Genomic DNA, 13,635 nt, shown 5'->3' with positions numbered 1-13,635 from the left:
GCTCGTGCAGACTGACCCGCAGTGCAGCGGCTCGTGCTGGAAGATGGGGGGCTTCCCGGGAGCCTGGTGTGCAGCTGCCCCACAAGGCCACAGCTAATCCCATGAACTTCCAGGGACTGCAGGTATCGCTGATGTCCCAGGGCTTAAAGAGCTGATGTCTGTCCCCTAAGCAGCTCTTTGATTAGAGGCCTTTCACTACTAACTATATGGTGAGGATCTGAGCAGGGAAAGCAATGACTTGGAGCTGTATGGCAGTGGAGATCATCTCAGGTGAGGAGTCTCAATTATGCAACTTCTCATTTTGGTGGCACTGACCATCTGTGTAATTGTCTTTGTTCTGCCTGATGGGGGCTTTAAATATTTTTGCTTATATTGTGAAGGATATGATGAGATCTGTTTTGTCAGTCTTTTTATTCTACTGAAATAAGTCAAAGTATTTGTTTTCCCTTGGGTGTTATTTGGGTTCTGTACTCTGTTTGACAGTCCTAGAGGTTTTAATTTTACAACTAGCATTTTGGAAGTTTTAGAGGCTTGTTTTTACTTTGTTTTAATTAAATTGCTATAACCTAGGGGAAATCTTTTGGCTTAATTTAAACGGAGAGTCTTATGCTGAGTAAATCCAACATTCCCATCTATCCGATGATTGTGCTGTTCAGAGTTTTGACATAAAAAGTTAAAATTTGACTCCAGGCTTAAAAGTTTGCAATCATTGACTGCAACAGGCACGGCCAGCTCTGTGTCGTAAGAGGATTACGTTAATCTATTGTTTGGGAAAGAAGCTGAGTTTTTAATAGACTCTATTTTGATGCAGAAATGGGATAATTACTGGGTGAGAGGAGAGAAGAAAAAGGTTGGAGTAGAAATGTCCTTCCCTGGTGCGTGTGGGTGTCTGTCGGTGGAGCCTCGGGCTGCAGCTGCTGAGGATGACTGTGCCCCTCTGGGATGTGTGCCTGGCCCTGGGGAGCCCTGTGCTCCCCTGCGGGGTGCAGTGCTTATTTGGGGAGTGGGGAGGATGTGCATTCCTGTGGGGTCTGAGCACTGTCTCCTGGGCAGTGCCCGTGCTGGGGCTGGGCAGCCTCCCCACCACGCAGACCCACAGGTGCTGGACTGGGTCTGCTGCCTGTTCACAAAGATCCAGGCCAGTTTGGGTAATGAAGCCCTGAGAAGGGGAGCTGCTCAGGACCGTGCTGCTGTGCCTCAGTGGAAGGACTTCGTACAAGTCGGAGGGAAGCTTGAGGTCGCAGATAAGTAATTTCCCAGAGGGGTTGTTGCATTTATCCGTAATTCACTTCAACTTCAGGCCACGAAGAGTGCTTGAAGGGAGCAGGTTGGAGGCTCATCCTGCTCATTCTGGTGTGTATGAAGGTGACCTCCCTTGCCGGGCAGTTAATGGCATTTTTGCCAGCTCTCTCTCCAGCCCACGGCTGCTGCATGCTACCTCCTTGCTGCGGCAAGCCCCCAGGAGGGGTAACCCCGCAGCCCGGCTTCGGCTCAGGCAGTATCCATCAGTCACAGGTGTTTTAGGAAGCTGCAAGCAAAGTAGTCAGGGCAAAGGAAGCAGCAGAGGCATGGTGAGCAGCAACCATGGTGTATACAGGATCAGGAGGAGCGGGGAGAGTACAACATGAAGTGAAAACCGCACAGCTGGGATGTCTTTGCACTGCAGGTTAGCAGCCAGGCACAACCTTTCCATCCCTTTTCTGCTGCTTCTGGGCTCTCTCTCTGACCAGACCGCTGCAAGTCTTGGTACCTTTTGGGAGGGGGGAAAGAGATGGGGTGCCTTCAGGGGTTGTGTGCTTGCTAAGGAAACCCTTGTAACAACACCCATAGGTCTGATGGTGGGGAGAGAGACTGCTTGTGGGGAGCCAGGTGTAGGAGGGGGCTGCTCCTCATTAGAGATCCAGATAGGCACAAGTAGCTATTTATGAAAGCGGGCAGCCATATTGATTATAGTCCTGTGACTCTCCCAGCCTGGAGACGGCTCGCTCCATATTGATTATTATTTTTTCTAAAGACTGATGAAGTTTGCTGGGCTCTAATTGCAAGAATTATTCTCCTTTTCCATTTTCTGCAATTCTTGATCATGTTAATGAGTTTTCCAATTTTTGCTTAGGGTTTTTACCAGGGCTGGTTTTTAGGGGAAAAAGAACAATTGGTGAGTCCTGAGCTGTGTCTGTTCCCAGGCTGGTTGTGGATGTGGGGATGGCACATGCCCTGTTTGTCTGACTTGGGCTGAATCTGGGCATTTTGCGTGAAAGAGTCAAGCAAGTGGTGGGGGGCAGAGCCAAGGTGACCACGTATGGGCATGGTATGGCAGAGGCAGCACCGTTCGCCCGTAAAATAGCCCTGCCAGCTCCAAATGTCCTCAAACTATTCTGCCTTTGTTTCTTCTTTTGCTGTGTTTCCTCCCATCACACCACTGTTGATGTTTAATACTTTCTGCAGTCATTTTGAACTCAACAAACTTTTTTTTTAGGAGGGCTCAACTGATTTTCTTTTTTTTTTTTTTTTTTTCCTTTTCTCTTCTCCTAGCAAGTATATAAAAGCCCCTGTGACTCCTTCAGCTGCCTGTGCTGCTGTCTGCTTTTTCCTGCCCTTATCTTTCCCCTGCAAGCCTGAGCCAGGTTTTTGCACCAGGGATGGCCCTGTTTTGGGAGGTAATTGTCCCTGTGTGTGCTGTGATTTAACTGCACCATGTTGCATGTGGTGAGAACCTTTTTAAGGTGGATGAAATAATTTGGCAATTCCCATCGATCTGGGGGTTAAAAAGGGAATTGGATTTCACAAGCGTGCACATCCCACGCTGCTCTGGAAAGGGACAAATGCTGATGAGCTGCTGCAGGTGGGTGACTGGATCAGCACCGGTGTCTCTGTGGTGGGAGCTGCGGCTACCTCCATGCTGCCAAACAATTGGCTTTTGGTGGTGGCTACACCTCTGCTTCCTGTGTGCTTCTCGGCGAAGGCAAATTTTGAGCCAAACTCGCATAAATACTCACTTGTACTGGAGTGCTTTGGCCCACGTGTGCTTCACCCTGCGGGGTGAGGAGTTGGGTGCTGAGGTCCCTGCTCTTGCAGGGAAAAAGGAGGGGTTTTGGCAGGCTGGAAGCAGGGTGCCACCAGCCAGGCTCTCAGTACCCAGGGCACCATTTAGATGTCGGATGCTACAGTGCGTCTTAACTCTTTCATGTGGCTAATGCCCACCCTTCTCTGTGTTTGTGCACAGGAGAGTGGCCCAAATGACAAAAAGAATGTGTTTGAAGTCCTGCCCTATGTAATTCAGTGCTGTTCCCAAGAATGAGGATATTTTAAGTGTAACTTGGGTAGCACATCTGGATTTGCTGCTGGAATTAGAGTAATTGTGCTAAATGAGTTCTAATGCAGCGATATGCCAGGCAAATTAGTAAATTGATGCGGCTGGCTTATGCTAGGTATTGGCACTGAAATTTGTATGTAATGCAATATAACTGACAATTAAAGCAAAGTGCCTAGTTAGACTGAAATTATAGAGCCTCTCATATACTCTGCTTTTTATTACAGCTGTTTGAAATGTAGCACTTCCGTAGGGCTTCACAGCTCTGCCAATAAGTGTGTGTTAGTCCCAGGGCTGCACTGTTCTGAGGAGTTGGCCTCCAGAAGTCTCAGGCTGTGTTTCTCCTGGGCTGTGGGCAACAGCAAGGACCTGCAGTTTGTTGTGCCACTGCAGGCTCGTGTTTGCACTTAGCACAGGCACATTTGCTTGGCTTACACTGCAAGGATGGTGCAAAAGCAAAAAAAGTCTTATATTTGGAACTGTTAGTCTTCTTGAAAAGTTCTCTGACCCAAAATGGGTTTTAGCAGAGATGTGCGTGTCTTCTGTTTGATGCCCTTCTGTTCCCGAAGGCTCACTGGCATTGCTGTGGGTGCACACAGAGATCGGCTGTGAGGATGCTCCAGGGAAGCTGTGCTGGGGGGAAGCTGAGGACGGACTCACAGCATGCCCTGGCCAGGATCCCTGCAGGTAGAGGATGGGTGGCCTCACTGGCTCTCCTGCAGGGGGAGACAGACCTGCAGCCTGCACCCCATTATTTAGCTGTGGTAGGTTTGAGGCTTCACCAGCAGCACCCAAGAGGCCAAGTGCAAGCACTGTACAGCCAGCGTGTAGCGCGAGGAAGGGAATGCAGCGCCACACATCTGGGCACTGGCCACCTGAGCTGTCACAAAAAGCTTTTGTCAAATGCTGCCAGCGCCCAGGGAAGGACTGTAGCACGTGGGGTGCGTTCAGTGCTGCTGCTGCCATGGCTGCTTCCAGGAGGGGGGCTGCACTCAGCACCGCACAGCTTCACCAAAATGCTTGTAGTGATGCTTGCAAGCTTCCTGGGAGGTGACTCCAGGCTGAAGTTTGTTTTTCAGTAATAGTAGCAGCTCTGTTGCTGCATCTTTGAGTGTCTGCCTTGACCCAAGGGCTGGAGGTGCAGGGTGCTCTGGCAGGGGTGGGAGCAGAGGAGAAGGGCTGAGCTGTGGAATGCCTCTGGAGGGGATGGAGGGAGTAGCTGGAGTGGGGGAAATATCCTGCCTGTGGCCAGCCTGTACCTTGGGTGCTACAGCAGCTACTTTGGGCTGGATCTGAGGCAGTGGTGGCCTGACACCCTTAGTTCCTGCTGCAGGTTTCTTAAATGGAAGCTTTTGGGTAGGGAGCGCCTTGCACAATGGTGTGCCGATAGTGGTCTTAAGTGACTGTTTCCTGTGCTTTTGTCCCTTGAAGAAGGGGTCACTGATGGGGTTTTATGTTTTAATTTTGCATGATCTCTGCATGATGCACCATGTCACGCTGATACTGTCTTCTGGTCCAGCTACAAATAGGATGCTTACAGAATTATTTTAACATCCTTAAGACCTGAATGACTTTAGAACCTTGGAGCTCTTGTATAACTTTGCAATGTAATGTTTTAACAGGGGTGTGTGTGTGTGCTTTTTTGGCCTTTTGGGACATTTAAAAGTTGCTAGTAGTCTCTTGTGCATCTATTTCTTAAATCAGTTCATACTTGCATTTAACATGTTTCTTTGTGTGCACATGGTGATAATTGGTTTTGTTCATCCTGTGAAATAACGTATTCCAATTTCATTTTTTTAACTATCCTGCAACATTCGATGGTACTCTGGTACACTGGGTTAACTGGTTGTGAAAAATGGGTGCTCAGTCACTGTGGGTATATCTAAAACAGGGTGGAAGAGTTTTATTTCTTAAGCCTCAAGAGTTAGTGCTCAGAACTTACCTTGCCCTCCAAAAAAATGATGATTATCAAAATTCTTCATTATTGGCTTCATTCACATGAGGCTTGATGGGGAGCTGATGCCTGACATCAGTGGCCACTTTTCAGCAGCTTGGAAAATTCCTGCCCAAAAAAACTTTGAAGTCCCCATGGTGCTTTCACCTGACTTCCAAGGTAACTTGGAGAAGCTGGTTCCTCCCCAGCTGGCACTAAAAGAAGGCTCATGAGAAATCCTCTTCCACCTGACCCGAAGGCACAGCTGTTCCCTGGGGGATTAGGAAGCTTCCCTTCACTTGTTTTTTGGGATCGCAGCAGGTGTTTTTCCCTCTGGGGGAGAGGAACTCTGACCACAATAGATGGGAACTGGGGTACCAGGACCCACACAGTCCTCTTTCCCTGTCCCAAGCAATGGCTCTGGGAAAGCTTGCCCTTTTGCCATGGGACATCTCAGGATGAGCAGGCAGAAGTGCCTCCTGCTCCAGACTCTGTCCCTGATCAGCTGTTCAGGCTTTGGCTCCTCCTTTGGCCAGACTCACTGCTTTTCTAGACTGTTCTGCTGTTGTCACTGCTTTAATTTCGAATCTGCTGTCTGGGACTCCACTTATGTGACCTGCTGAACTCCATCCTCCTCATTGCTGGAGGACCTCAAAAGAGGCAGCAGTTGCTATTCTCCAGGTATCAGCCAGACTGGGAAAGGGAGCCTTAAGACAGCCAAGGTGTTGCCATTTTTGTAGAAATGAGATGGCTACTCCCAGTATGGCTTAAGTCTGTCTTACCTACTTCCCCCAGACACAGGGAGGACTGGTACTTGTGAGCATCACCTAAGCTGCCCTGGGGGGAGGGATGAGCTCTTAAAAGCAATGTTGAATGAGGAGCAGCAATGGGCTCTGCATCAGCTGATGAGCAGCTCTTAGGGATGCAGCTCCCCAGAGGAGCCAGGGGCTGGAAGAGCGGGTGTGTTTAACTTGTGTTGAGTGGTCTTGGCGTGCAGGAGTGAAACTGAAGCTCTGGAGAAACAGGGCTGGAGTCCTCCAGCACTGTAGGAGTGGATGGAGAAACTGCCAGCTCTGAAGAATGCCCTTTTCTTCCTTCCCTGCTTCTGCCTAGCCATGCTTGAGAAGTGTAATCAGCACAAAAGCTGCCCGGGGAAGCCACAAAGATGCAACAAGATACAGTTTGCTTGCCCAGGGCTCAGAAGCACAGTGACCGAGGGCTGCCAGGATTCTCCCAGGGATGGTGCAAGGGCCACCTTCCAGTGCCATCCAGTTTGTCTTGCTGTGCTGGCTGGGCAGGGGACCTGGCAGAGATACTTTCCAGTCCACTGCTTTTGGGCAGCCCTAGGACTTGTGGTGTTTGAGGTTGCTGTGAGGTAGCTGTTATGACTTCTGCCTGAAAAAGTGTCCTGCTTGTTTGCAAGCTGGGACTGGTGCTGGCTCCCACGTCTGCGATGGCTTCACTGTGTTTGTAGAGTTTTGAAATGGGAAATACTAGTCTTTATGGCCCGAATGAGCGTATATACAGGAATGTGTGAGATGGACCCAGACAACCACATGGTTGTGTTATCACTTGTTTGTTTTTTTTTTTTTCCTTCTGAAATGTCTGCAAAGGTGTGAGATGCTTGTACAAACGTCTTGGTGATGGTTGCGCAGGGGTAGCGATGCGTGCGGCAGTGCACAGAAAGTCCCAGTGCAGTATGGATTTTGATTTCTGCTTTAACAGTCTCCTCCACAGTTCCTCTTAAAAATCAGTTTACGTCTCCTGTGAATTAAACTACTGTTTCACTTATAAAGTGTTACATTCTACTATTAAGTGAAAGTGGGAAGCTGACTTTCGCATCACTGAGTACATGGCTGCAAACCCCAGCACAGCAGATTGTTAATGTGAAATTAGAGATATTTCAGCGATATCTTGGCAGATTGCCTCTGCCGCTTAATAAAAGGCACGGAGCTCCTCTGGGGGACAGACTCGTGTGACAGCCCTATCTAGAAGGGCTGACCACCTCGTTCCTTGAGCAGTTAAGGGCTTGAGGGGCTGTTGCTTTGCCTTGGAGGAAAGGAGATAGCCTTTCCCTTGCCCCAAGTCACCAGAGGAAAATCAGAGGCTAAAACGCAGACGACAGGTGTGGGAGCTTGTGCTGCTTCTGCCCCAGTGCTGGTTGTGCTTCCAGCCAGACAGGTCCCTGGTGAGCCTGGTCCAGGGGACTGGGATATACTGGGGGGGGCTGTGGGGCAGCAGTCCCCTCTGGAGTATCACTTTTTGATCACAGGTGGAGGTGTTTATGGAGTTGTCTGAGCTTTTGGGCATTGGTACTTGAGCCCCACCACCCCCAGCTACCCAGGCATGGGGTTTCACGAAGGCAGTTTCCTCATTTGTTTTCCAAGTAAGCTCATAAAGTAAGTTTTGCAGCCTTGCAGGGGGCCTGACTCCTGTGAAGAGCTGTGGCTCCTACCTGCCTGCCCAGGAAGGGATTGCAGAAATGTGGGGTGACCCTGGCTGTATGGCTGTAGGAGTGTCCCCCATGCAGCTGGAGTGCTGGGGAAGGCTGGCTTGTTCCTTGGAGTGTGTGTCTGTCAGTCTGTCTAATCCTCCTGCTGCTTTTTCTACAATTCTTTCAAATTGCCCTTTTGTCCCCAAACAATTCTGCTTTGCAAATGCCAAAGGAGGATCCCTGGGGCAACATTGCTGCTCCTCTGCCTTCCCGTCAGGTGGTGAGGAAGAACAGGAGAAGAGAGGGATTCAAATTAACCCCGCTAATCCTCTCTAGTCCTCCTGCTGCCCAGTGCAGCCCCTCTCCTGTTGCCTTTGCGTAACTCAGGAGCAGATAACATCATCTCTGCCAGGTAACCGCTGCTATCCTCCTCTGAAGGCATGCATGTGCCTCAACCCAGCTGCCTCTGAAAGAGCCAGCATTATGCCTTTCCTCTATAGCAGGGAAACAAGAGTTGTCCCCCTCTGTCTCCGCTTGTCTGGTCTCCCCCCTCAGCTGCTTTTCTGCCGCCTCCCGACAGCCCCCTCCGCTCTCCTCTGGCTCCTCTGACCTCTTTTGACGTGTTGCGTTTCACTGCGACTGGTAACGGGGAGCCGATGAGAGATAAGAGGGGTGACAGTGTTACCGGCTCATGCTGCGCCTGAAAGAGCCAGCAAGCGGATGCTCTGCCTCAGCCCTCTCTCCACAAACGAATCGATTTTAGGAAGCGCCCTGGACCACTCCCCGGCAGCAGTGGAGCCCATCGAAGGGAGAAGGTGGGAGATGAAGGGGGGCGGCGTGCGGAGCAGTGGGTAGACAGCTTTATTTTCCCTGGCTGTAAGAGGGAAGCGAGCCCAAGCTCTCCCCTCCCAATGTGTGAACAGGAGGCAGAAGGTGCTGGGGGAGTGTACCTACCCAGTGGAGGGGCTGGCAGGGTCCCCCATGGCCATGGGATCCCCCCCGGTGCATTACTAGCCCCCTGCTTTGTGCACAGGTTTGTGCTGTTTTGCTGGAATTAATGTCAGCACCTGGAGCAGGGAGGGAGGATTGAGGTGGGTCAAACAAATTAAAAGCCCCCCACTAAAGAACCATGAGCAGGGATGGTGACAGCCGGTCTGAGAGTCACAAGCAGCCGGTGGGGGCGGGCGGCTGCCGAAGTGACCGTGGGTTGTTGGGCTTGTGCTCCACGGGGCGTACCCGGCTGCTTCAGGCGTTTAATTTGGAGCGGGAAGCTGAACCAGAGCCTAAAGGAAAAGGAAGAAAATAAGGGAGGAGGGAAGTGGGGCTCGGCTAGGCACACAGCAGGTTTTCGGCAGTGGATGGTCATCCCTCGTTGCGAGCAGGCTGCTTGCAGTGGATGGGTCTAAGCAGGGAAATTGCAATGAATGGGGTTTTGTTTATTTTTTAACATGGCATCCACAACGGAGGGATCAAGAGGATGTGAAGGTAGCTTGCTGGTCTGCCAGTTGAGTTAGTGCTGATTTTCTTTGCTGTTTCCTCAAGGGTCTCTTGGCATGGCTGTGAGTTGCTGTCAGACACCCCTTCCCCTGGACGCGCTTCACTGACTTAATCTGGCTTTGCTCTGTGGGGCTGGAGCAAGATTTTTTTTTTTTTTTTGAAGCCCTTGTTTTTCCTCCGCCCAGCTGGCGTCAGGCTCTGAGGATGCAGAGACAAGTGCTCCTGACTAGGGGAGGTTTGGCAGTAGGATTTCCCTGCAGGTTCGCAGCATCCCTTTATCTGTTGCCTGCTGTAGAAGGGCTTTGTGTTGGAGCTTGGGGAGCAGAGCCCACAGGTGACCTCTGACTGGATCAGACTTGCTTGCTTTAAATGTCTGTCCCTCTCCTTGCACTCAGGTGTTCGGTGACAGGCTGGAAAATCGTGTTAGGTAGGTGCTGCTGGAGGCTAAGGGGTGCCTTCTGCTTTGGGAAACAGGGAGGGAGGAAAACTAGTGAACTCTGAATAGCCGCAAGAAGAGCAAGCAGGGATCTTGTGCAAGAAGAGCAAGCGGGGATCCTCTCCACCTATTATGCTGGTCTCCATATGCCAGACCCTTTGGAAACTCATCTGAACAGCTGACTTCTCGGGGTTTCTCATCGCCTTCTGATCCAGACAGCATCCCCCTGCCTACCCTGGGCCACCTCCCCAGAGGCCAGCTCCCTCACCTGCCAAGCGGCCACTCACAGTGGGGTCTTGCAGAACTGTGCCATCACTACTGAGGGATCCTTTCCAGCGGGCATTATTATTTTTTTACCCTCACCCCCCAGCCACCTCCTTAATTCAGCTCTGCAGCTTCACAGTAAATAAGCATGCAGACACCAGCTGCTCTTATGCAGCCCGGCACCTGCGGTTGGCTCGGGGAGGCAGGGCTTCCTACCCTTGAAATTTGAGGGATTGCTGTGGAGTGCGTGTGGACTGTCCAAGAAGTAATTCCTGGCTAAACTCCTCCTGTCTTGTGCTGTCTCTTTCTCTCTGACTCGCAGCGCTCCCTTCCCGGTCCCGTGGGCTGACGGAGTGCGCGGGGTAGCGAGCGCAGCTGGGGTGTAGCATGCATAAGCGTGCGGTGGGACCGGCGCCCAGGGACACAGGCGGGCGCGCATTCGGACACCGCGGGGGCCATGGCTTCATTTGGGAAGCTGACAGAGTACTTCAGCCTGAGGAAGTCGAGGATGGAGCTGCGCTCTGGGCGGCGGGGTCGGCGGAGCGGGAGCTGTTGCTGTAGTATCACCGAGTGCAGGTATGGGGTAGCAGTGGCCCATCTGTCCTGGTGCCTCTGTGTGTGCCCAGGGTGCTATGGGGTGGGAGATGTAGTCCTTGGTGTTTTGCTTTCCCTTTATCTCTCCTGGGGCTGGGGAGGGGACTGGGAGCAAGCCAAGAGCTCTGGAAGCATCACCTCAGTTCTGTCTGGGGCTCCTGAGTGGCTCATTGTCGCAGGACGTCTCTGTCAGGCTCTGTCCCCTGGCATCCGTCTCCCTGCCCAGGGCACGTCCCAGGTGTTGGCGTTACATCTCGGACGTCTGCTGGGTGACTGTGTGCACGTGTACCTGCTTGCCTCTGTCTCTTGCTTTCTGTGTTGTGCCGCTGCACTGTCTCCTCGTTAGAGAAGTGAGGTTATTGTGCCGCAGTTGCCCTTCCCTTACTCTGCCTCTTGTGCTGCTGCATGCAAAGTCCTTGACTGTCCAGGCAGCAAGAAGTGGCTTTACAGGTGGAGTTGAATGTGTGTGTGTATGCAGTGCTGATGGAGCCTCCTGGCACACAGCAGCTGGGGAAGGGTCTCGGGGACAGGGTGCAATGGCGAGGGGGGCTCCTCTGGGCAGACAGATACACGGTTCACCGTCAGCTCATATGGGTGTGGATTGATAAGGGGAACATGCCGGGGATGGGGGGCGAGGGGGGTGGCATTGGGCTGACTGGAAATCCTCTGGGAGTGTGCTGCCATGTGGGTGCTGAGGGTCATGGTGAGAGGCAGCAAAGCCAGCCCGAGCTGTAGGGTGCACGCGTTCTTGTTTTGCATGTAAATACGGCTACTGCAATTAAGAAAATTGCTCTGTGCCTGGGTGGCTTATCTCTCCTTGGATATTATGAGCAGCTTGTAGGACATGGCTAGCACTTGATGCTGCTCTGGGCTTTTTCCCCTTTTGTGTAGGCTTGTGGTGGGGCAGAGCATTACCACCAGCCTGAGCAGTGTGTCCCCCCAAATCCTCCTGCTGACCTGCACATGGTGCCTCTCTGCTTCTGGAGGAGTGCAGGTCTATGCAGGGACACATGGGGGGAAAAAATAGCACCAAGATATCCACTCATCATCTTCTCTGGTTCTTGAGCATCTCGTACTCTGTAAAGGTTATTAAAGTATCTGAACATTAAAAAGAAGTTGGAGGTCTGTTGCTTGGGCCCCTCCTGCTGCTCTCTGTGTTACTGCTGAGACACTGAGACGTGATGTGCTGTTGCTGTCTCCCCTCTTCACTCAGTGGCTACACGAGATGGTCGCCTCTCTCCTGCTCGCTCAAAGCACAGCGCGGTTTCTCCGGAAACACAGAAGCATTCGTGGCTGAGCCAGGAGCTTTGTTCTGCTCTTTTTTGGCATTGCAGACAGCAACTCTGGTTTCTGCCCTCAGGTTTTTGCTGTGCCAGTGCAGAGCTGGGTGTGAGGAAGGTTGGTTCTTCAGGTGCTGCTGAGTGCAGTATGTCCCTGGGGTTTGCTGGTGTGCAGCCGAGCGCCATGTGGAGAGTGAGCATGTGCCACGTCTGGGGCACGAGGGCGATGAGGAGATGCTACCAGGGCTCCATACACTCCCAGGGCTCCATACCCTATCAATCCCCTGTGCACAGGGTGCTACAGTCCTGGACCTTGTGTTTTGGGGTGAGTTGGGTGGTTTCCCATGTAACGGGAGATGTCATGGTGCCTTTCTAGCTCAGGGGCATTAGTCACAAAAGTGGTGATATGTAGTTCACGTACCAAATTTTCTGGGGGGATGCTGGATATGGATGTGTTGGAATGCTTCCCTTGTGTAGGAGTGTGGCTCACCATGTATCAGTCATGGCTGTGGGGGCTGCTGCCTGTCTAAGCCCAGCTCTGCGGGGGGCTGGCGGACATGCTTCCTCCAAGCACAAGTTTCTCTATGTGCCCAGGTAGTCCAGTGTGGCCAAGCTTGAGGTGCAGGGAGCTGTGCTCTCCCTGGTCCTTAATGTGTTTTGCCCCCCATGCCATGTAGCTGCTCTAGGGCAGCTTCTCTGGGCTGGCTCTGAGCATGTAGACAGTGTTCCTGGTGCTCCCAACTCTCCAGTGACAGGCTCAAGTGCACCTGCAGATACTGAGCCTGTTCCCTTGATTGCACGCAGTTGATTATGGAAGTAAAAATAAGTGTTGATTGAAGCCTGGGACGCTTTTGAAATCAGTGTCACTTTTCACTCAAGCTACTTGAGATTTTACTTGTTTTTTCTCCCCATGTCTGTGCACTGAGAAGTCCCAGTTGAGACCCCTGACCCAAGCTGAACTGGCTGCTGGCATTCAGAAAGCTGAACACTTCACGGCTGGGATCTGAAAGCAGATGAAAAGCATCTGCTGTCATGTCTGACCCTGTCCTTACTCTAGATGGTGGTTTTTCTAGCTCTGTTGAGCAACTTTCTGTTTTTATTTCATTTCTTCATGCTAATGTGGGCAAATTAAACAAGGAAGTAAGATGCTCAGACCCCACGTTTCCATGTATGTGGAGGTACCGGAGATCCTGCATCCCGGGCTCAGCAGCGTGATGTCTAACAGAGCCCTGCCCTGGCCTTCGCATGGCTCAGGCCAGCTGGGCTTCTGCTGCTCTTGCCAAAGCCATGTAGTCCCCTGAGACCACAGCAAACAAACGTAGGCAGGTCCTCAGTAAAGAGGATGCACTAACTGGAGTTATTAAATTGTAAATATAGTGGTCCCACGCATTCTCATAGGACTTAACAGATATTAGCAGGTGTGTAGTTATGGTATTAAGTAATATGCCTGCATTTTTAAATGACGCCTCCAGATAAAGCAATGCATATGAGGTGGGTTGAGTAAATCTGCTGGATTTGAGAATTTGTGGGCTCAAACTTGTACACAAAAGAGGAGCTCAGCAATAGCATTGTCTCTCCCAGTGTTTGGGTGCTATTGGGCAAACGTGCTGCTTGCAGGAGCTCTTCAGCCTCTGATGCTCCCTGTGCCCTGCTGCTCTGCTGGGACCTGCGGCACAGAGCTATGTCGTGATTTACACCTTCGCTGTTACGTCAGCTGGAGGCTTTTCCAGCCTGAGACTTGCTAGGTGTGCTCAGCAGGAGGATGGCTGCTCTGCTGAGGTGCTGTGGCATGGTTGCCTCATGTTACTAAATCAATTGGACAGTCAGATCTCCAGGGGTTGAGAGGCTCCAGGTGTGACAAGCTAGGGATCAGAGTGTCCCCAGCAT

The 13,635-nt window shown here is 51.6% G+C and overlaps 1 protein-coding gene across 9 annotated transcripts in view; it reads left to right on the top strand.

The window, feature by feature from the left end:
- LOC138690478 (ankyrin repeat and fibronectin type-III domain-containing protein 1-like) overlaps nucleotides 1–13,635 on the top strand; it is a 256,553-nt gene that overhangs the window by 45,677 nt on the left and 197,241 nt on the right. The window contains exon 1 of one of the 9 annotated variants that reach the window (XM_069809565.1): nucleotides 9,974–10,450. The exons of the other annotated variants lie outside the window; for them this stretch is intronic. Coding sequence (XP_069665666.1) covers nucleotides 10,332–10,450 — 119 coding nt within the window. The 5' untranslated portion in view covers nucleotides 9,974–10,331. Of the gene's footprint in view, nucleotides 1–9,973; nucleotides 10,451–13,635 lie in introns of those variants that run through there. 9 annotated transcript variants of the gene reach the window in all.

This window comes from Haliaeetus albicilla, chromosome 22 (genome assembly GCF_947461875.1).
Source record: "Haliaeetus albicilla chromosome 22, bHalAlb1.1, whole genome shotgun sequence".
Classification (NCBI taxonomy): domain Eukaryota; kingdom Metazoa; phylum Chordata; class Aves; order Accipitriformes; family Accipitridae; genus Haliaeetus; species Haliaeetus albicilla.
Note: the sequence above shows the minus strand (reverse complement) of the source record. Positions and strands in the feature narration are given on the sequence as shown.